Raw genomic sequence first — 20,429 nt, 5'->3', positions numbered from 1 at the left:
GCTTCCTCTTTGTTTTGAATTATCTCACTGCTATTTATGTTGCTATTCCTCCTCCTTCCCAGTTTCAGAGAAATCCTTTTTCTGTTCCAGAGCAGGGCTGTGCTGGTTGGTTCTGCTCCAGGTCTGCAGCTACCTGCTGGTTATAATATTTAGTACCCTTATACTAGTTTTGTCCTATAGCAATAGTTGTCAAAGGTGAAGAGCATCTGTTTTGTGACACTTGGCTTTAGTTCACCAGTACAGCTCGCTCCTTACCAAAAAAAGCCACAGAAACATTATGACACATAGTTTCTGTTTCATTCCTTGGCAGCAAAGAAAATCAGCACTAGAGCTCCATTACAGCTGTGGGAACCTGCAGGTTGTTTATCAAGTAGAATGTTAACTCTCACTGAGCCTAGCTCCTGAAGAACAGTTACATGTTACTGGTGACATCTGTATCTTGCCCTGCTCTTCAGAATAATCCAACAACATTTACATTCCAGTCCTGTCAGTGTCTTCAGCTATTTCTAAACTACTCCTCCTCTAATCCCTCATCTGGGTACAGCTTGACCTAATTTGCTGTGATCCTGCCAGCTATGCCAGTTATGTAAGAAAGGGTAAGATGTGGAATTTGTATGAAATACTTTGTTATATTACACAAGGGTGTTGTTTTTTTTGTGGGTTTTTGGTTCTGTTTGTTTGTTTTTTTCCTTCCCCTAACAAGCCATTTGTTTACATGCATGCACAGCTTAAAACCTGATCTCAATGCTCATTCAAGTCCTGAAAAATACTCCCCTTAGGAATGGGTAAGTTTTAAACCTATCATTTCTGTGGCCTCCTCAGGCCCCTTTCTAACAGGTCCATGTCTGTGCTGAGGACTCGAGCTGGCCCCAGCACTGCAGGTGGGGTCTCTGCAGAGCAGAGGGACAGAATCCCATCCCACCTTGCCCCTGCTGCCCATGCTGCTGGGGATCAGCCCAGAACCACCTCCCTTTTCCACCATATCTGCCCCTTTTCCACCCCACCCACCCCTTTTTTTTCCTCCCCATTTTCCCCTTTTTCCCCATCAAATCCCAGAGCACCTGGGCTCTGATGGAGTCTCCTCCCACCCCAGGTGTGTCTACTTCCCCTCCCCACCCATTCCCCTTTTTAATCCCCCTCAGGGAAGGCAGAAGCCCTAAACTGAGCCCATCTGGGCTGAGGGATCCTCCTCTTCACTGGTGAGTACCCATGGTGCACACTGGGTGATGGTGGTGGTGACAACAAAGGCCGGGGGGCCTGGTGGCCCCCCGGTTGTTAGGGCCAGAATTGATGACTACTCCAATATTGTCCATGGGTGCTGGCTGGGCCTCCTCGCTGGGGCTGAGCTCCTCTGTGTGGTATCTTGGCTGGTTGAAGGTCTTACCCCAGGCTCTAGGATGGGTGCAAAAATGGGGGTAGTGGAGCAGGAGCTGTTTAGGCAGGGTGGAGGATGGTATAGAGGAAGCTGGGGCTGCTTTGGGAAGCTGAAGGGGGTGGGGGAGTTGCAACTGCTGTAGGCATTTCATCATGAGGAATAAATAAATAATATGCATATGTCTCAAAAAGATACCTATATTATTGTTATATGAAAGCAGTGCAGACTTAAGGATAAAGGACTTGTAAGTATCTGAGATGTCTTTTTGATTTACTTGCCCTATGAAAATTAGAAGGAGTTGTAGAAAATCAAATTGTTTTTATACAATACTTGTTAGAAGAATGAAAAAATGTAGGTGCAGGGAGGAACTCATGAGCATGAAAGCTGCCACAGGAAAGGTAAACCTTCTAACGACTAAGTGTTTTGTGATAGTGATCCTCAAAACTAAATCACTTGTTTTTTAACACCAGAAATACATTTTATAGCTTAGCCTGCCTACATTCAAAAGGTAATTCTCTGGAGAGACCCAATAGTGACTTTCTGGTACCTGAAGGGGGCTACAAGAAGGATAAAGAGAGACTGTTTGCAGTGACAGGATGAGAGGCAATGGCTTCAAACTAGAGAAGGATAGATTTAGACTGAATGTTAGGAACAGGCTCTTTACCAGGAAGGTAGTAGAGCACTGCCAACAGGTTGTCCAGGGAGGTGGATGAGGCCCCATCCTTGAAGATACTCAAGGTGGGGCTCAGCAGGGCTCTGGGCAAGCTGATCTAGTTGAGTATGTCCCTGCTGACTGCAGAGGAGGTTAGAGTAGATGACACTTTGAAGTCCCTTCCAACCCAGACAATTCTATGATTCTATGAATTCCTCTCAACTTCTGCTATCTGTAGCATTGCATGCCTGAGGTCAGCAGAGTTAAAAAACCAGCTGGGTTAAGCATAGAAAGGAGGTGTGTACACCACTGCCAGCACTCCAAGGACATCAGCAATGGGCAGTCTTGAGCGGTACACTTTCTAACAGCATGGAATGCTTGAATTTGCAACTGTACTAACATCCTCTGAATGTGAGTAACAGAGAGCAGTGGGTTAAGGAGACAGGGAAGATTTTCACTGTTTAGAAGGGAACAGCTTTAGCAGTCAAATAATTAGAGATAACAAAGGTGGAGAGCACAGGGCTGCTACATCATGTCTGAAATGCTCACACTAGGACAGTCAAGAAGGAAGCACTGTCTGTGTTCTTATTTTTGATAATACAAATCTGTGATAGTCCCCAGAGAGGTCAAGGCTCCAGTGTCAGGCACTCACCACTGTTGCAGGAAAATGGTATTTGCATTAAGGAGCCTACAGTTCAAATAGACTGGGCAGACATGGAGTGGGAGAGGAGCAGGAGCACTGAGAGTTAAAGCAGGTGGCAGGAGTTAGAGCTGATGGCTGAACTTCTGAATCCCAGTGTGCTGATGCATCTGTTAAACTCTGCTGCTGTCTGCACTCATCCTGAAGCCAAAAGGTCTGAGTAAATGCTCAGGGCTAAAAGCACTATGGGATTTCTGCCCTAGAAACCAGAATCCAACATAGGCTGATTTTTAAAGGAAAAAGCAAATGGATTGGTTCCTATTCTGAACAGCTCTGCTGCCACTGTAGCACACAGTGCATGCTCTGTTAGGAGATGAGAAACCCCATTAAGAGAGTAGGATGACAGCTCTGAGCCTTGGTGGGAGATGCAGAGATACCCAAAACTGTTGATTTTGGCCAGGAAATACACAGGTTAACAGTAGTTTTAGCATTTACACAGGACCTAGAAAGGTCTTCAATGCTTTGCACAACAAAAATCTTCACAACACGTCGTTAAGAAGTTACTTTATATGTAATGTTAGCAAAGTTAGGGCAGCAAGAACAGCTTTGACTGCAGAGCAGATGAAGGCAGCTACGCCAGGGAACACTCCAGCTTTGTGTTCCCCCCACCCAGACCAGCCTCTTGCTTCTAGGCCATCGATTTACCCAGTGCTTGAGCAGTCAAATTCCATACTAGATTCAGCAGGAATTTACATGAGTCTTTTTGTATATAAATCTCAGCTCCTCTTCCCTTTCATCAAAACTTGGTGGAAGTGCCAATACATTACAAGGCTTGCTTCTAGGACTTTACTGGCTGCTTTGAGAAATGAAAGTTTGGGGATTCATTGAAGTGCTTAGTTGTCTTTCTGTACAGAGATGTTTGATTAACACCAGCAAAACCATCAGGAGCAAATCTGGGTCATTATGTCACTACTGCGAGAGAATATGACAGCATATGCTTTAGCTGAGTTTAAGACAACCAGCCTGCAGCATGGTCAGATTTCATAAAGGTAACATTCAGACTATTTGTACACAACTATAGGTTCATTTTAAATTTCCTCTTGGTTTACTGATGGGACTGTAGTGTTCATTTTTCACACACCAAGCACTGTGTAGTCTCAAAGGAATTATTGTTACAGATTTAACAACTGTGACCCATTTAAGGAAGAAATTAAAGGCTGAGAGGTTATGACCCAAGGTTTCCATGGGGTTTGCCAAAATGTCACTTAAATGCCAGTATGATTTTAATAGAAATTGCTCTTTCAGAACTCATTCTCTTTGTGGTGGGCAAGATTTAGCTTGCCCTTCTCAGTAGCAGCCATACTGTCATTGCACATGCCAGAAAATAACTTCCTAAATTTTATTTTCATTTGGGAAACTCCTTTTAACTACTGGGTGATTAATGTGTTAGCTCTCTGCACTGTGCAGCTGATTAACAAGGAGGAAGTTGATAGGTGAGAGTGTGTAAGCAAAAATGTTTGAGTTAGATGCCTCATGTGCCCAGAAGACATGAACATCCTGTGGTGGGTTGGATGTCACAGCCGGTGACACATCCTCAGTCCCACCATGTAAAACCTTTACTATCGTTTTTTTGAGCACTTGTTTGCACAGTAAGATCTGATGGAGAATGGGATAGCTTGATGCATTACTTCCAAATGTTGCACAAAAAGGCTGCTTTAAAGGAAGCTTTACTATGGATATATTATTTCTAATTTGGCATAGCATTTATGTCCTACTTGTAGCAATTGATCTAGCTGCTATTAGCCTGTTATGCCTTTGAAAAAACAGGATATTGGAGACTTGCTGCCTTATTTGGGCTTCTTTTTAGCCTTTACTATTTTAGAGGTAGCTCTTAACCATCTCCAAGGTAACAAGGCTTGGGCTACATAGAGACAAGTTGTGACACAGCTAAGTACAAAGCACATGTAAGGGAGACTGTAGGAACATACTAGCCTCTTCCACCCTTTCAAAGGCCTGTGGACAAATTTCTGTGGAGCTCTGAACAGCAGCAAGCAGAGCAGTATCCAGCACAAATGGCAGGTGAACCATGCTGCCATTATGGCCTAGTAATCCACAGCCTGGGGAGCTGAGAGCCAAGTAGTACAGAGACAACGAGCTGTTGGAAATAAAAAGCAACAGAGAAGGTAACAACAAAAGCATGTGGGCAGACTTCCTGCCATTTCTGTTTCTTGCTGTTGCCTTTCTACCCAACAGCAGAACCTGGCAGCTGATGTGAAACAGCCTTGTTTGAGTATTCATCACTTGAAATCTCAAAGTGGCTATGGTGATCTTGATGTTTGGTTCCCTTTGTTATTGGATTCTATTAGAGCTAAAGCAAAATGTGCCTGTGAGCAATCCCTCTACTGTACTGACAATCTGACTGCAGGATTGCAGTCATCAAGATCCTTTCAAAGGACTGGTGTTTTTTCTAGCCCCAAATCACATCAGACCAGTGAGCTTCCACAAACATCTCCCTGCACTCATCCAGCCACAAACGCATACTTTGTGTATACTCTGTACTTTCTGGTGGCATTTGCATTATTGAATGAAAAAACTGCCAGCAAGCTCAGTGCTTGGAGTGCATCATGCTGGGTTTGAAAGACCCCTGGGTTTCCCCAAGGCAAACAAGGAGTGCCTAGAAGTTGTCTTGAACACAGGCACTGCTAATGACACACTTGTGTTCCTTTTAAGTGACCTGGTGAAGCAGGAGGCAAACATAACCACCTCTGCTGGCAGAGCATCCCTGCCTACCTCAGCTAATTAATTACAGCAGTTGCCTGCAATTTACAGCCACCTTTGGCTTGATGCTCTGATCATCACCATTGGCACTCCAGGGGATTCAGGAATGATCATCAGGCTCTATGATGGCAGCTCAACAGAAGCTCCTCCCAAACTGAGAGGTAAGATGTTCATAAATCCCCAGCTGCTGAAACAGTCACTAATTCTGTTACCTGCCAGCAACTTAAAGTGGCAATGAATGAACAGGACTCCATAGTAGCTGGGAAGGAATGAGTGCTCAGCAAACAAAAGCATGACTCTTAGCATCCTAAAAATCTATCCTTGGAAATAACATACAAACATACAAGTGTACAGTTCCCATTTATTTTACTTGAATTAAATAAAAAAGTGTGATTTCCACATTACACTTTAAAAAATTTTTTTAATCTGAAGCAGTCCTAGCAGAAAGGAAATAAAATCCTCCCACCCTCCCCTGAAATTTACACATACCAGCTGGTGGGCCCTGGAAAAGTTTGTAGCAATTTTACCTCATTGCAGAGTGAAAAGGACCTCAGGAACAGATTCCATTGCCAGTCCACCATGACTAACTTCTTGTTAACCCTTCATGGTTTTCACTGTCTGAACAGTATCCAGAACTCCCTTCTGAGTTGCCAGACACAGATCCTGACAGAAAATCCAAACTGTGTTCTTGCCCACTGAATGCTGGCACTGCTGGTAAAGTCTGAGCAGAGTGCTTGTGTCTAACGAGGCTGGCCAAGCAGTCCTGCTTTAGCTGCCAGAGCTTCGTTCTGCTGAATGTGGTACTCTTGAAACCTCATAGAGATCCTCTGGGTCATTTTTAAATATTTCTGTAGGCAGTGGTCTGAGCAGGTCATCTGGAGGAAGAAGGAAACAGAAGGTATTAAACAGTAGTTAAAACACTTCCCTGAACAGGACTCAAAGTATTGTCACATACAGGGATAAATGATTTTATGACTACATCTCATATTCTGTGTTAACCTTCAAGATAAGGCCCACAGCACCTTTGCTTGCATCAGAAACAATGTGACACAGAGGACTAGGGAAGTGAATTGTCCCACTGTGCTCAGCACTACTAAGTACCTTGAATACTGTGTTGAATTTTGGGGTCCTCACTATGAGAAGGACATTGAAGTGCTGGAGCATGCCCAAGCAAGGGCAACTGAGTTGATTAAGGGTCTAAAGAACAAGTCTTATGAGGAGTGGCTGAGGGAACCAGGTTGTTTATTCTGGAGAAAATGAGGCTGAGAGGGCCTCTTATTGCCCTATCTAAAAGAAGGTTTGTAATGAGTTTGGTGTTGGTCTCTTCTCCCAGGTGGCAAGTGACAGGATGAGGGGAAAAGGCCTCAAGTTGCACCAGCGGAGGTTTAAGCTGGATACTGGAAGAAACTTCTTCACTGAAAGGGTTCTCAAACACTGGAATAGGCTGCCCAGGTAGGTGCTTGAATCCCCATCCCTGGAGGTGTTTAAAAGATGCAGAGATGTGATGCTAAGGGACGTGGTTTAGCACCAGACCTGGCAGAATTGGGTTGGTGGTTGGACTTGATGATCTTGAAGGTCTTTTCAAACCAGAATGATTCTGTGAGGGCTTAAGTGAGCACAGCCTGTCCATGCAGTGGAAAATGAAGTCTAGTTTATGAGGGATGTCTGAAACAGCTTTTAATATTCCTTCTCATATGAAAGTCTTCATGAAAACATGCCACATCTGTATTATATTACCATTTAATCCTTGGGCTCCTCTTGTGAAATCAAAGTATATCAAGCATTTAATTTTGGAGTAAGTGTTCTATTACACTAGCATTTAAAAATTATGTTTACAAACACATACTACTTTTGACAGCCAAATACAATCTGTCTGCTAGTTCAGTTGGATTTTTTTTTTTTTAACCTTATTCTTAATAGCTTTATCAGGTTCTTGTATCTGCTTGGCTAACCTTCATGGAAGCAAGTAAAGCACTCCCAAGTACTATCAGTCAGCTGGAGAGGGACAGAAACAGCAGGGCCTCTTCCACCCATGGTATTGTATTTTAAACTTTGAGTTTGTTTTGTTTTCTAAGTGTATAAAGAGTTATGGGATTGTTTCTGAGCAATTCTAAAGACTACCATGTTGCACAATTACTAGAGAACCAGAAGCTGCTTTGATTCTGTATTAAGGGATGTGAGAAGAAGAGAGGATGCAGCTGTACACACCTTCTCTCTCCTTCACCTGGCATCAGCTACAGCAAAACCAGTTAAGTGAGAGTGAAGCCTCAATAGGAAACAAACCCTGGAATTACCCCAAGCCCCTGCTCCCAGAGGGTGTGGTATTTCTGCTGAGGTGCTTGGGGAAGTTTAGACTTGCAGTGCAGCCATGCTGTAAGAAAGAGGTCAGAAGCTATTGTGCCCTTTTTTGGGGGGTGGGGGGAGGTTGGGTTTTGTTTTCTTTCAGTTTTTCTCAAATGTAGACTCTGAGGAGATTCATGGAGTTATTCATCATACTTATTTAATAAGAAACCACATCTTTCAATATGTGCATAGACCTTTCCACATCAGATCGGTCAAGTGGTCCAAAGAAAACAGGACATCCCAGGTCTGTAGGGAAGTGGATGTCAGTCTCTCTTCTTCAAGTAATAGGACAAGAAGAAATGGCCTCAAGTTGTGCCAAGAAAAATATCTTCCCCAAAAGGGTTGTCAGTCCCTGGAACAGGCTGCCCAAAGAAGTGATGGAAGGATTTAAAAGACACGTAGATGAGATGCTGAGGGATGCTGTTTAGTGGTGACTTGGCAGTGCTGGCTTAGTAACTGGGCCCAATCTTAAAGGTCTCCTCCGAACAGAACAGTTCTATGAATTATTTTAGAAGATATTTTAGTAATACTTTGGGTAACAAAAGAAATTATAATCCTCCACTGGAAAACAGACAGCGTCCCAGAGAGGTAAAGAAGTTGTGCTGCTAACAATTCTGTCAGGTCTGTTGAATGACACTCTCTGTATTGGTCAAGCAATTAAAAATGAGCTGGTAAAAGTAACCAGACCTTAGCCAGAATAATTCTGACCTTCTGCAGTCCAGAATCCCACTGAAGCAGATGCAGAGATCAGGGAAACAAGGAACAAACTGAAGGAAGATGTGATTTTTGCCTGTGCTGAGGAGGAAGATGATGCTCAAAACCAATGGCTAGCTTAAAACTTTAGGTTTTTCTCTCCTCTTGCCAGCAGAGTTGAGCAAAGGCTTTTAATCAACAAAATGATAAAATTCTCAAAGATGAGAGGCATAAAAACATGCAACCTATCTTATCAAGAGCTTAACCTTTTTTTTTTCTGTGTGACTCTGATGGACCTCCCTGCAATGCAGAGAAAGGGATTTACCAGTCAGAACTCAGAGGCCTGTGCTTCTGTGATTCACTACTACGCAGGGAGTGTGGGCAGAGGTAAACAAGTATTTCACTAGGACTCTACCTTCAAAGAATGAGTTGCATGATGTAGGTGGGCCTATAAAGATACTCCCATCAGAAGCTGAGGCACAAGTACCTCCTCTGGTAGCTCAGAGAATGAAACACAGAATTGCAATAAGCAGCCAATACTCAGGTGAGAGGGGAGAGAATTTCTGTGTGACAATGAAGACAATGACAAAATTCAAGAGGTCCTAGCCTTTAGTTTGTCTGTAGGTGATGATCAAACACATCAAAAGCAATAGGCTTTGCTTGGTTTCTGTTGTAAACAAACTATTAGGACACATAGAAGCATTTCTCATCTTTGGATGTATAGGGAGAAGCAAAACAACAGGCAAGACACTTCTTCATTAACTTGCTTCCTTTCTCACTGGGAGACATGCAACTCACATATGTCACATGCCATACTCCCTACACTCCACTGAAGAATAACTGGCTTTTCAGCTGGTTGGAAGATCAAAGCTTTCTAAGTTGCTTCTGATATTGGAATGCTACACAGCAACTCCACCAAAGGGGCATTAAAAGCATTTACCTACCTCTTCTGGTTGAACCTCTCTGCTAGTGAAATCCTTTATGCAATCCAGGAAGCAGTTTTCTGTAAGTTTATTGTATGTTCCAAGAAATTCCTTGAACTAGAAATAAAAATTGGTCAATGAGTATTCTAAAGATTCTGCATTTCTTTTTCCTTACACACAGCTGTATGGGCCATCTGGTGACACTAACATTTCAAGAACAAGTCATTGTGGGGGAGGGAGGAGGAATCAGTGAAGACTTCACTACTAAATGCTGATATACTTAAATCAGATACTATACTGTGCCTGCCAATGGGCAAATGTTCACATTTTAATTGCTACAGAACTAGCAATTCCCTCCAGAACTCTGACAACTTTAACTTTTTTTGTCTTTCTCCATGGCTTACACCTTTTGCTATACCTGATAAAGTAATACATGATCTCCAAAGCCACCACTCATGAATACAATAGCTTACCTGTTTGATCTGATCAGACTCTGATATTTGTCCAGCCATTTTTCTACCACCTGTGACTCTGTCACCTATTCTGGAAAGAAAAGCAGAGTTTCATACACAAAGCATATATGTGGACAGTAACATTTGACAACAAATGGAATTCTACACATTCTCAGAGTGTATTTAAATGTAACTTTTTCAAGCCATCTGCTTGAAGGAAGGGATCTATTTGAAATGTATTCCAAGATGATTCCAGTTATGAAACATTCCCCAATCCACCTGTTAACTGCTTTACTTTAAGCATTTCAAACAGTTAAGGTGATTTAAGCACTTAAAAATTACCTTTTTTACAAAGTAAAAATGGGGCAGGAATAGGGGGAGAAGGAAACAATAACATTCTCTAGCCTTATAGTTTTGGTGACTTTAGATGTCATCTGTAAAAACAGTAAGGGAAAAATGGCAAATGTAAGATGGTAGCCACCCTGAATAGATTCAGCATAAGCCAGCCTGCATCAGAGAAAACAATGTCTGGTTTCTATACATTCTCACCAAACACTTCAACTAGAACACATGTTCTGGTCACTGAATATAGTGAATTAAAGGCAAAAAAATACCCCAAAAATATAAACAAATGAGAAGAGCCTTACAGGAAGTGAAACAGACAGAAATAGAAGAATGAACAGCCATGGATCCAAGAATGTAAGCAAGCATCTTCAAGAAAGACTTACATTCCTAATCCAGCACAGTAAACAATTTAAGGCTTGAAAGCATCCCTGCAGGTTTCCTAGAATACTGAAAGCCACTTTTCCTTTCTCCTTAATTCACATCTTATGTAAGACCTATCACAGATGACAATGCAAGCTCAGGTTGGGTGTTGATGAGAACAAGATCCTTCAGTTCAATTTACACAATTAGCACTGAAGTGTAATCACTTTGTGAAAGAAATTCATTTAGCCCTTTAGCAAGGACCACTCACAATTAATCTTACATTATGCTTTGCTGAATTTTGGGCAAGATGCTCACATTTTAAAAAGCTTAAACAATTCCACTGTCTCATCAGTGGGAAGGGAGAGTGAGCAAGGCTTCTAAACAAGAATAAAAAGACATTGAAAATTATTTTTACAACAGAAAGAAAACTAACCAACTAAAAACCATGGAGCTCTCATAAGCATGCACTCACCCTATACTCCTTCCCCGCAGAAGTGATTATAGTGTCTGCCTCTTAACATTACACTTTATCACTTCACAGAAAGGCAGTTCAGGAATTGGAGGCAAAGAGCACATATGACTCCTGGATTTAAGATGCCTACCCTCAGGACCAAGAATTCCTCATGGGCAAGTTAAGGAGACCCTACAGGATATGGTTGCTTTGAAGAAAAGTGGTGTTAGTTAGGATACAGCTCCAACTTGTTTTATGAGATATGGATGATATGGATGTAAGTGCCACGGTCTAGTCATGAGGTCTCTGGTGACAGGTTGGACTTGATGATCTTTGAGGTCTCTTCCAACCTTGGTGACACTGTGAACTGTCACCTGGGACATCAAGTAGTGAGTGAAAGTGGATAGCTACTCCACTCTCATTTTCAGCCTTTTAGAATAAAGCAAGCCAGTGACAATTCTATAAAGTCAGATTAAGTGGATTATTAAACAGAGAGCTGGAAATCACAGAGTAGAGGAAAAGACTTCAGTCCTTTTCCAAGCAATAGACAGCTAAAAGCTCCAGCTGTCAGCGCTGCTTTCTCACACTCAGTATTGCTTCATTATGCTGTTTATAACATACTTGAGCTTTTGTTCTCCTGTGACTAAGTTTGGCAAGCTTAAAATTACAGATTTACTGAACTACAGTTCCACAGAGCTTTTACACTTGCACTTGGGAGACAGCCGATTTACCTCAGCACAATGGCACTACCTGATTTGAAGTGTCTGAAGCACTCCTCCCTCTGCAGGTATTTTACCCTTTCCACACAGCAGGCAGTGAAATTATATAGCTCTACTGCGCCCCTTCAGTAGCTACAAACTGCAGGCAGTTGCCTTAACATCTAAAAATGTGCTACCTCCACCAGAAATGTGCAGACCTGTTTTTTTCATGGAGGCTGTTAAATGTATCATGTTACTGCTGTTTGTTCCCTTTCCCTCCGCCCTGTGAGACAAGGGAAAATAAGTGAAGAAAGAGACTATTATGAGGCCTGGCAGCTCAACCTACACACCACAGAGCTTCTTACCTAGCTGCTCACACAACTTCAGTCTGCTTCAGGTTTAAGTCTCTGCAGCTTGGTTTTACTTTCTTCTGGGCTAAATGTGATTGGGGATTTCAGCATTGTGCTTTTAAACGTGTCACACTGAAGGAAGTAAAATAAACCTCTGCAACAAGGGCCACATGTCTGGATGTTCTGCTTCACCAGGAAAGTAGCGACAGCTGGAAAGTCTCCCTTCTTGAATGGCCCTGGAGCTCTTCCAGATGTTTTGATGTTCTAAAGAGACCTTCTCTTAAGATAAGCCTCTCTGAGCAAAACTTGTAGTTAAGGATAACCTCTTCCGTCTTCTTTACAAAGATAGTAAAACTTTTAGCCTATAACAGTTGGACTTAATTATCTTGAAGGTCTTTTCCAACCTAAACAGTTCTGTGATTCTACCCAAACCTATTCCCTCTGCAAGATCCATGTCAGCTCCCAGCCCTGTTTTTAGAATCTGGAAAATGCCTCCAATATTTCCAGCTGCTGTGGCTGCCACTCCCATTGTCATGGAAACATGAAATCACTGCAGAGTGACAACTTTTAACAAAGATCAAGTACACCCAACGATTAGATTAAGGATTCCTAGCTACCCTGGGTTAACCATCCGGGTGCACAGCAGGAGGAACAGGAGCCAGAATACAGAGGTCAGAACTCTTCTAAAACTTATCTGCAGGAACACAGCTTCCTCAGCTGCATCTCCAGACCTTTGGAAGCAGAGGGTCATGAACATAACTGAAGCACCAGTAACTGGAACATTCCTTTTGATTGTTACTACTGTCCTGCTGAGTGGCTGAAAAACCTGCTTCCATTTAACAGCCCAGAGTTCTTAGAGGCAAACCACATTCCACAGACTACATCGAGGAAGGTTTTTTCCCCAGTGATGCCATCAACATCAGTGTCTATTACCTAATCTTGAGTCAACAGTAACCTTTCCCATGGAAACTAAACAAGCCCTGTGTTTTGGGGGAGCTATTTCAACTTTTTAGCAGGGGACTATATTTTATTGTGGTGGTGGGTGTGTGGAGAGACATAAATCCATCACAGTTTTAGCCTGAATAACAGCTTGAATTAGGTGTAGGTATGACCTACTCTCTGCATTTCCTTCAACCTTCAGTTCCAATCATACACACAGGAGTGTGCACATACCACCTGAGTTTCTGCATGTGTGTAAAAGGGACAAAGAAGAATAAAAATATCAAGTCAAAGAAATATGTGATGATAAAGTACCCACAATTTAGAGAGAAAGGGTTTGGGTTTTTATCATTGGGAATTACTATGCTAGAACTTGATTCACATCAGATTTAAAAAAACCACCAAACCACATCGATTCAAAGAGCTCTCGAGCTTCCAGTGCTGTGAACCTGAGCAACCACCTCTCAGTGTTGCACCAGCGCAGAAAGGCACTGGTAACAGAATAAACAGAATTAACCAGGTTGGGAAAGACCTTTGAGATCATCGAGTCCAACCTATCACCCAACACCATCTAATCAACTAAACCATGGCAGTAAGTGCCTCATCCAGTCTCTTTTTAAACACCTCCAGTGATGGTGACTCCACCACCTCCCTGGGCAGCCCATTCCAATGGGCAATCACTCTTTCTGTGAAGAACTTCTTCCTAACATCCAGCCTAAACCTCCCCTGGTGCAGCTTGATACTGTGTCCCCGTGTTCTGTTGGTGGTTGCCTGGGAGAAGAGACCAACCTCCACCTGGCTACACCTTCCCTTCAGGCAGTTGTAGATGGCAATAAGGTCTGCCCTGAGCCTCCTCCTCTCCAGGCTAAGCAACCCCAGCTCCCTCAGCCTCTCCTCATAGGGCTTGTGCTCCAAACCCCTTCCCAGCTTTGTTGCCCTTCTTTGGACACCTTCCAGCAAGTCAACATCTTTCCTAAACTGAGGGGCCCAGAACTGGACACAGTACTCAAGGTGTGGCCTTACTAGTGCTGAGTACAGGGGCAGAATTACTTCCCTGCTCCTGCTGACCACACTATGCCATGCCCCTTCCTGACAGAAAGACAGAACCCAGCTCTCCCCTACACCCAGAGTGGGTTCAGACACTTCCCTCCAGACTAGGTCTTGTAGTGTGGTTACACACTAAAGCTTTCTTTATGCACCACAGTCAGCTTTCGGAGGAACATGGCGAGATAATAAAGGGACTGGTCAGAAGGTGGCTTTGTAGAAAGATGCACAGATTGCTTTAATTCATGATCTTGTGGAATAGAATATAATTCTTTATCTAGTGGAGGGTGTCCCTGGATGTGCCAGGGAGGTTGGAACTCCCAGTGCAAACCATTCTGTATGATTCTGTCTCATGGCTATCAGCTAGACCATACTCTGAAGAGAAAGAGGACAATGGTAGAAGCCGTGCCTCAATACCAAAGGTGAGTTAACATAGTAAGTTGGAAATCAGACATTCCCAGAGCCTTTTTGAACAGACTGAACACATGCAATGAGGTCTGTCCTGTGAGAAAACACACTTTTCTATAAGTGGTTGCCTATTTCAAATCATAGAATGCTTTAGGGTTGGAAGGGGCCTTTAAAAGTCATGTAGTCCAACCCCCTTGCAGTCAGTAGGGATACCTTCAACTAGATCAGGTTGCTCAGAAACTGGGACAACCTGAACTGAAATGTTCCAGGGATGGGACATCTACCAACTTTCCCAGCAACCTGGGCCAGTGTTTCACCACCCCTATTATATAAAGTTTCTTCCTTGTACCTAGTCTAAACCTCCCCTCTCGTAGTTTAAGGCCATCACCCCTTCTCCTGTCACAACAGGCCCTGCTACAAACTCTGTCTGCAGCTTTCTTACAGGTCCCCTTTAAGTACTGAAAGGCCACAGTAAGGTTTCTATGAAGCCTTCTCTTCTTTAGGCTGAACAACCCCAACTCTCTCAGCCTGTCCTCATGGCAGAGGGATTCCAGCCCTTGTATCATTGTGGTGGACTCCCCTTGCCCCACTCCAACAGGTCCACGTGTCTCTCTCCTGTGCTGAGGACTCCAGAACTGGACCCAGTACTGCAGAGTAGGCTTCATCAGAGCAAAGGGGCAGACGCCTTCCCTCGGCCTGATGGCCACGCTGCTTTGGATGCAGCCCATGACACAGTTGGCCTTACAGGCTGTGAGCACACATTGTCAGCTCATCTCCAGCATTTCATCCACCAAATTAATTTAAATTAGACCTGGGTGATACTTGTGACCCAGCAAGACAAAAACCTGAGCTAGAGATAAAACAATTGCCACACGATTTCGGGATATTTTTGTTTGTTTGATTGCATCCTTCAATTCTTGCTTTCAAGGGCACCTTGAGCTCCTTCACCTTAAGGAGACCCTCGCCAAGCCAAGCCCCAACTCAACAGAGCAAACGCTCTCCGGGCCTGTGCAGATACAGATAGCTTTCCATCCCATGGGGAGAAAAGACTAGGAAGCTAGGAAAAAATCCTCCAAACGGACAGCTTTTAATTCATTCATGGCACCTTTCTCCTCCCCCCCGCCCCACTTCTCCCGGTAATGGCCGCACCGGGCGGCTGCCCGTGGCTTGCCACCCCCAATGCTGTCCCTCCCCGCCGCTGGGCCAGGCGGCGCTGCCCGGTCCCGCCTGCCCGATGCTGCCTCGGGCGCGCCGCCGCCCGCGCACTCACCCGCACCGCCACGAGCCTGGACCGCGCGGGAAACGTACAGTAGAGTAGAGTAGAGTAGAGCAGCACAGAGCACACCCGGCCGCAGCGGGCCCAGCGGCCTCGCCGATTCGCCACGGGAAGAATCAGCCAGCGCTGACTTATTGAGGGCTTTACTTTCCTCCCCGCTGTGCAGCGCTGTTACGTGACACTCGCGCTGTCCTGCCGGAGGTTCCGGGTACAGGTTTCCTTCGGACGCTTTTGAGACTCGGACCCGAGCGCCGGGGCCTGAGGTGCGCAGGCAGGAGCCGTTGTCATGGCAGCAGGCACTTCCGGTGCGGGCGGCGGGAGCGGGACAGGTAGTGGATAGCGGGGTTCTCTCTACTCGTCGGGCTTCCGGGGAGGGCAGGTGTGCCCGGGACGCGGCGGGGAAACGTTTCCCGGAGGCTTCTGGCCGCTTTCCCTGCTCAGGGGTAGGCGACGGGGTGGCCGTCGGGGGAGCCGCTGCAGTAGTGCCCAGCCCTCAGGGAAGGCCTCTTTGTTAGGGTGCTGCTTTTGGACTGTTTTCTAGAGCTGCGCGATGCGATCCACATGGAAGAGGAAAGCAACTCCAGCCTCAGCCAGGACTCCGTGGCCAGTCTCACTGCGGGCGACGTGCTCATTCGTTCCACTGCTGTCCACAGAGAGAAACCTTTTGAAGCTGTGACAGCTGCTGGTGGCCCTGTAAAAAAAGTGACGGTAGCTGTCAAGCTGCGTGACGTGGTTTCTCCCTGCCAGACAGCTGGTGCGGCTTCGACTGGAGAAAGAACATCCTGCGTTCCTCCAGCCTTGTCAGCAACCAGGGCTCCAGTCAGGGGGGTAACCCCTGACAACCCCCGCAGCACCACATCAGGTGTGTGACTCACCACCAGTTCTGGCTTGAGGTACCATCACTGTGTAGTATTTGCAGTCCTATACTTTTTGTATTCTGGTTCTGCAAATACCAGCACTCTTTCAGAAGTTGTGTTTGTTTGTTTTCCTAGACTGTTTTGCACATGAAAAGCAACTCGGTGCAGGATGAGGTGGTCAGTCAGAGCTCCCAGAGCTCCCTTTACAGAACTCTGGACTTGACTCCAGATTGTTGGCCCTTCAGTGTTGGGCAACTCACCTTTATCAGAGAAGTCATTAATCCCATTATGACATTTCACAACTACACTAAGCAGTAAGGTTTCAGTCAGCACTAGAGGCAGTGCAAGCACACAGGTACCTAAATAAGAAAGTTAAGAAGATTGATGTCTTTCCAGTGTGTCACTGTTCTTAATGCAGTTTGTAGCTGATCTTTTTAGACACAGTATCTATCTGCAATGTTATGCCCAAAATACAGTCAGCAAGCAAATCTGTGGAAGATTATAGAAATAATGTTAAATTGTGTTGAGATGCAACAAGGAAGGCCAAAGCTCTCTTGGAACTAAACCTGGCTAGGGAAGTGAAAGATAACAAGAAGGGCTCTTTAAATACATCAGTAGTAACAAGAAGAATAGGGAAAAAGTGGGTCCATTGTTCAGTGAGGTGGGAGACATGGTGACAGACAATGCAGGGATGGCAGGATTACTGAATGGCTTCATTGCCTCAGGTATTACTGCAAATACCATCCCTCAGGAATCTCAGATACTGGCGGTACAGGAGCAGCTCTGGAGGGAGGAAGACTCTCCACTGGTCAGTGTGGATTGGGTTAGAGATCACTTTGGTGGAATTAAAAAATGCACAAATCTGTGGGCCCTGATGGGGTGCATCCATGAGTGCTGAGGGAGCTGGCTGGTGTTGCTGTACCACTCTCCATCACTGTTGAAAGATCACAGAGAATACAGGAGGTGCCTGAGGACTGGAAGAAGGCCATCGTCAGTCCAGTCTTCAAAAATGGCAAGACGGACAACCCGGGCAACTACAGATCAGTCAGCCTCACCTCTGTCCTTGGGAAGGTGATGGAGCTGTTTGTTCTGGAGGCCATCTCTAACCACATGGAAGAAAAGAAAGTTATCAGTAATAGCTAGCATGGATTCACTAAGGGGAAGTCTTTCTTGACTAATCTGATAGCCTTCTGTGAAGGTATGACCAAATGGATAGATGAAAGGAGAGCAGTGAATATCATCTATCTTGACTTCAGCAGGGCTTTTGATAATGTCTCCCATAACGTCCATGTAGGTAAACTCAAGAAAAGTGGGTTAGGTGGTTGAACCATGAGGTGGATTGGTAACTGGCTCGACAACAGAGTTCAGAGACTTGTGGTCAGCGGTGCAGAGTCTGGCTGGAAGCCTTTGGCCAGTGGTGTTCCCTGGGGATCAGTACTGGGTGTGGTTGTGTTCAGTATCTTCATCAGTGACCTGGATAAGTGGATTGAGTGTACCTTCAGCAAGTTTGCTGATGATATGAAACTGGGGTGGAAGACTGACACACTGGAAGGCTGTGCTGCCATCCAGTGAGATCTGGACAGGCTGGAGAGCTGGGCAAAGATGAACCTCATGAGGTTCAGTAAGGACAAGTGCAGAGTCCTGCATCTGGGGAGCAAATAACACCAGGCACCTGTACAGACTAGGGGCTGTCCTGCTAGAAAGCAGCTCCATGAAGAAAGACTTTGGAGTTCTAGTGGTAAGCAAGTTATCTATGGGACAACAATGTGCCCTTGTGGCCAAGAGGGCCAATGGCGTCCTGGGGTGCATGAAGAAAAGTGTGTCCATTAGGTCTAGGAGGTTCTCCTCCCCCTTCTGCTCTGCCCTGGTGACACCACATCTGGAATACTGCGTCCAGTTTTGGGCTCCCTAGTTCAAGAGAGACAGGGATCTGCTGGAGGGAGTCCCAGCAGAGACCTATGAGGATGATTAAGGGACTTGAACATTTCTCCTGTGAAGAAAGACAGAGACCGGGGGCTTTTCAGGCTTGAGAGGAGAAGGCTGAGAGGGGATCTGATCAATATATATAAATATCTAAGGCATGGGTGTCAGGATGAAGGTGCCAGTCCTTTTTTGGTGGTGACTGGTGATAGGACAAGGAATGACGGGTACAAGCTGGAACACAGGAGGTTCCACCTTAACATGAGGAGACTTTATGGTGAGAGTGACAGAGTACTGGAACAGACTGCCCAGTGAGGTTGTGGAGTCTACTTCTCTGGAGACTTTTAAAAGCCACCTGGATGTGTTCCTGTGTGGCCTGCCCATGGTAATCCTGCTTTGGCAGAGGTGTTGGACTAGATGATCTCTGGAGGTCCCTTCCAACCCCTAACATTCTGTGATTCTGTGCTTGCTAGAGTATTGCTCCTGCAAACAGAAAACTGAGGAATCCCAATATTTTGGTGTTCTTTGTGTTTTCATGGAATTTTGTGAGATATTTTGTGGTTTTACACCAGAAGAGAGCTCAAAAGTCTTTTACACAGCTCTTCTCTCTCTCTACTTTAAAAGATGATTTTTTTTTTTTACCTGGAGTTTCTGAGCTAGTGGATGTTCAAGCTATAGCAGTACAAGTTTGGCTTTTAAAAGATATGTTTATTGGACACTTAGAGGTAATAAATATTAAATGTTGGAAGTAAGCATTCTGAGAAAGCCATTCAACTCTAGTTTTAAATTGCAGAACTTTTGCAGGTGTTAGGGAACAAAATGAATTTCAGAGCTGGTCAGTGAAACTCTTCACAAAACTCTTGGGAAAAATATCACATTTCCCTGCTAGCTACCATAACTTTAAATTTTACTTGTTAAAATTATTTTTCTTCCCTTGTAATCTTGGAAAGCAAACAAACCAACCAACCAACCCTCCTTTTCCTAAAGCCACCTGCTTGAAACAAACAACATACACTGGTCAACCCCTTGTACCAATGAGACTCACATAAATGGGTATACAAAATGCATACAATAAATTGCATCCTTTTCTATGACTTTATTTAAAAATTCTTTGTAGTAGTGTGAAGTGAATAATTAAGTACTTTTTATTAATAGAATGAGACCACAGTGATGTACCAGGTATTCTTCAAATTCAAAACTGACACAGTCTCTGTTAATTGCATCATCACATAGAATATTAATTTTGTTCCTTGGAGTTTGAGGAGCGGATTTTAGTCTTTTGGAGGTCAATGGTCAAACAGCTTCAAAATGTCTTAATTTTGTAGTGTTAGGAAGACATATTTGTCTGTCACATAATTAAAATGTGTACTGTCCTAAGTGGTCTTCCTCTGTAAGTTATGTTATCATGTTATTGTCTCTCTAGACATGTAACTTTCTTTTATCCAATTACTTTTAGATTTGAATTTGAGCTAGAGATTGTATATTTTTTAATTATCTTTTTTAGTGCTGTTTCTCAGAGACTTTTTCCTCTATTGCCAAATAGGTTTATGATGTGAGGCTCAGAGAGTTCATTAATGCTTGTAAGCTTTAGCTTGATGGCTGTGTCCCTTTCTGCTGTGAAAGTCTTTGTGTTTAGACATTCAGTGATACAGGCAGAGGAAATGTTGTGATTTGGGTTGGTCAAGGTACACCAAAAATGTATTAAAAAATCAAATAAAATTTTATTTTAGTAGACTCAAGTGCTAAAGGACATCCAGAACATCTGGTTTCAATAGAAAATTCTCCTGAGCCCATGTTTTTATCACAAATGGTAAGAAAATTACTTCTGTTTCATACAGTTCCAAACTAAGATAATATCATTTTTCCCTACAAAATGCTTCTGTAAAGACGTAGCAAATCTTTGGCCCAGTAACTGTACAGCT

General features: G+C 44.1%; 2 protein-coding genes and 1 long non-coding RNA gene across 11 annotated transcripts in view; 2 read left to right on the top strand and 1 right to left on the bottom strand.

Annotated features, from left to right (window-relative positions):
* The first annotated feature begins 1,153 nt into the window (after window positions 1-1,153).
* LOC137446411 (uncharacterized) lies at window positions 1,154-9,538 on the top strand. Of its 4 annotated transcripts, none has more exons than XR_010988642.1 (4): window positions 1,154-1,199; window positions 5,497-5,606; window positions 6,779-7,480; window positions 7,586-9,538. It is a non-coding gene; the product is annotated as an uncharacterized lncRNA (long non-coding RNA). The 4 variants fall into 4 exon arrangements; XR_010988643.1 differs by lacking the exon at window positions 1,154-1,199 and having other exon boundaries at window positions 4,882-5,606; window positions 6,779-6,897; window positions 7,366-7,480; XR_010988644.1 differs by lacking the exon at window positions 1,154-1,199 and having other exon boundaries at window positions 4,882-5,606; window positions 9,206-9,538.
* TIMM9 (translocase of inner mitochondrial membrane 9) lies at window positions 5,787-15,907 on the bottom strand. Of its 2 annotated transcripts, none has more exons than XM_068148986.1 (4): window positions 15,725-15,907; window positions 9,878-9,942; window positions 9,426-9,521; window positions 5,787-6,320 (listed from the first exon to the last, which is right to left on the bottom strand). In XM_068148986.1, exons 2-4 carry the CDS (start codon window positions 9,914-9,916, stop codon window positions 6,186-6,188), a joined length of 270 nt encoding a protein of 89 aa, XP_068005087.1. In that variant the 5' UTR covers window positions 9,917-9,942; window positions 15,725-15,907; the 3' UTR covers window positions 5,787-6,185. The 2 variants fall into 2 exon arrangements, with proteins under 2 accessions (XP_068005087.1, XP_068005086.1); XM_068148985.1 differs by having other exon boundaries at window positions 9,878-9,947; window positions 15,725-15,906.
* Window positions 15,908-15,996: 89 nt separating this feature from the next.
* Window positions 15,997-20,429, top strand: part of KIAA0586 (KIAA0586 ortholog) — an 80,065-nt gene continuing 75,632 nt past the window's right edge. For 3 of the 5 annotated variants that reach the window (XM_068148975.1, XM_068148977.1, XM_068148980.1), the window contains exons 1-3: window positions 15,997-16,059; window positions 16,272-16,592; window positions 20,238-20,317. In XM_068148975.1, coding sequence (XP_068005076.1) covers window positions 16,017-16,059; window positions 16,272-16,592; window positions 20,238-20,317 — 444 coding nt within the window. In that variant the 5' untranslated portion in view covers window positions 15,997-16,016. Of the gene's footprint in view, window positions 16,060-16,103; window positions 16,174-16,271; window positions 16,593-20,237; window positions 20,318-20,429 lie in introns of those variants that run through there. The other 2 variants (XM_068148976.1, XM_068148979.1) reach the window with 2 other exon arrangements.

The sequence above is a fragment of the Melanerpes formicivorus genome, unplaced genomic scaffold (assembly GCF_026170545.1).
Source record: "Melanerpes formicivorus ecotype bairdi unplaced genomic scaffold, bMelFor1.0.p_v2 SCAF_17, whole genome shotgun sequence".
Taxonomy (NCBI): Eukaryota; Metazoa; Chordata; class Aves; order Piciformes; family Picidae; genus Melanerpes; species Melanerpes formicivorus.
This window is presented reverse-complemented; position numbering and strand designations above follow the sequence as displayed.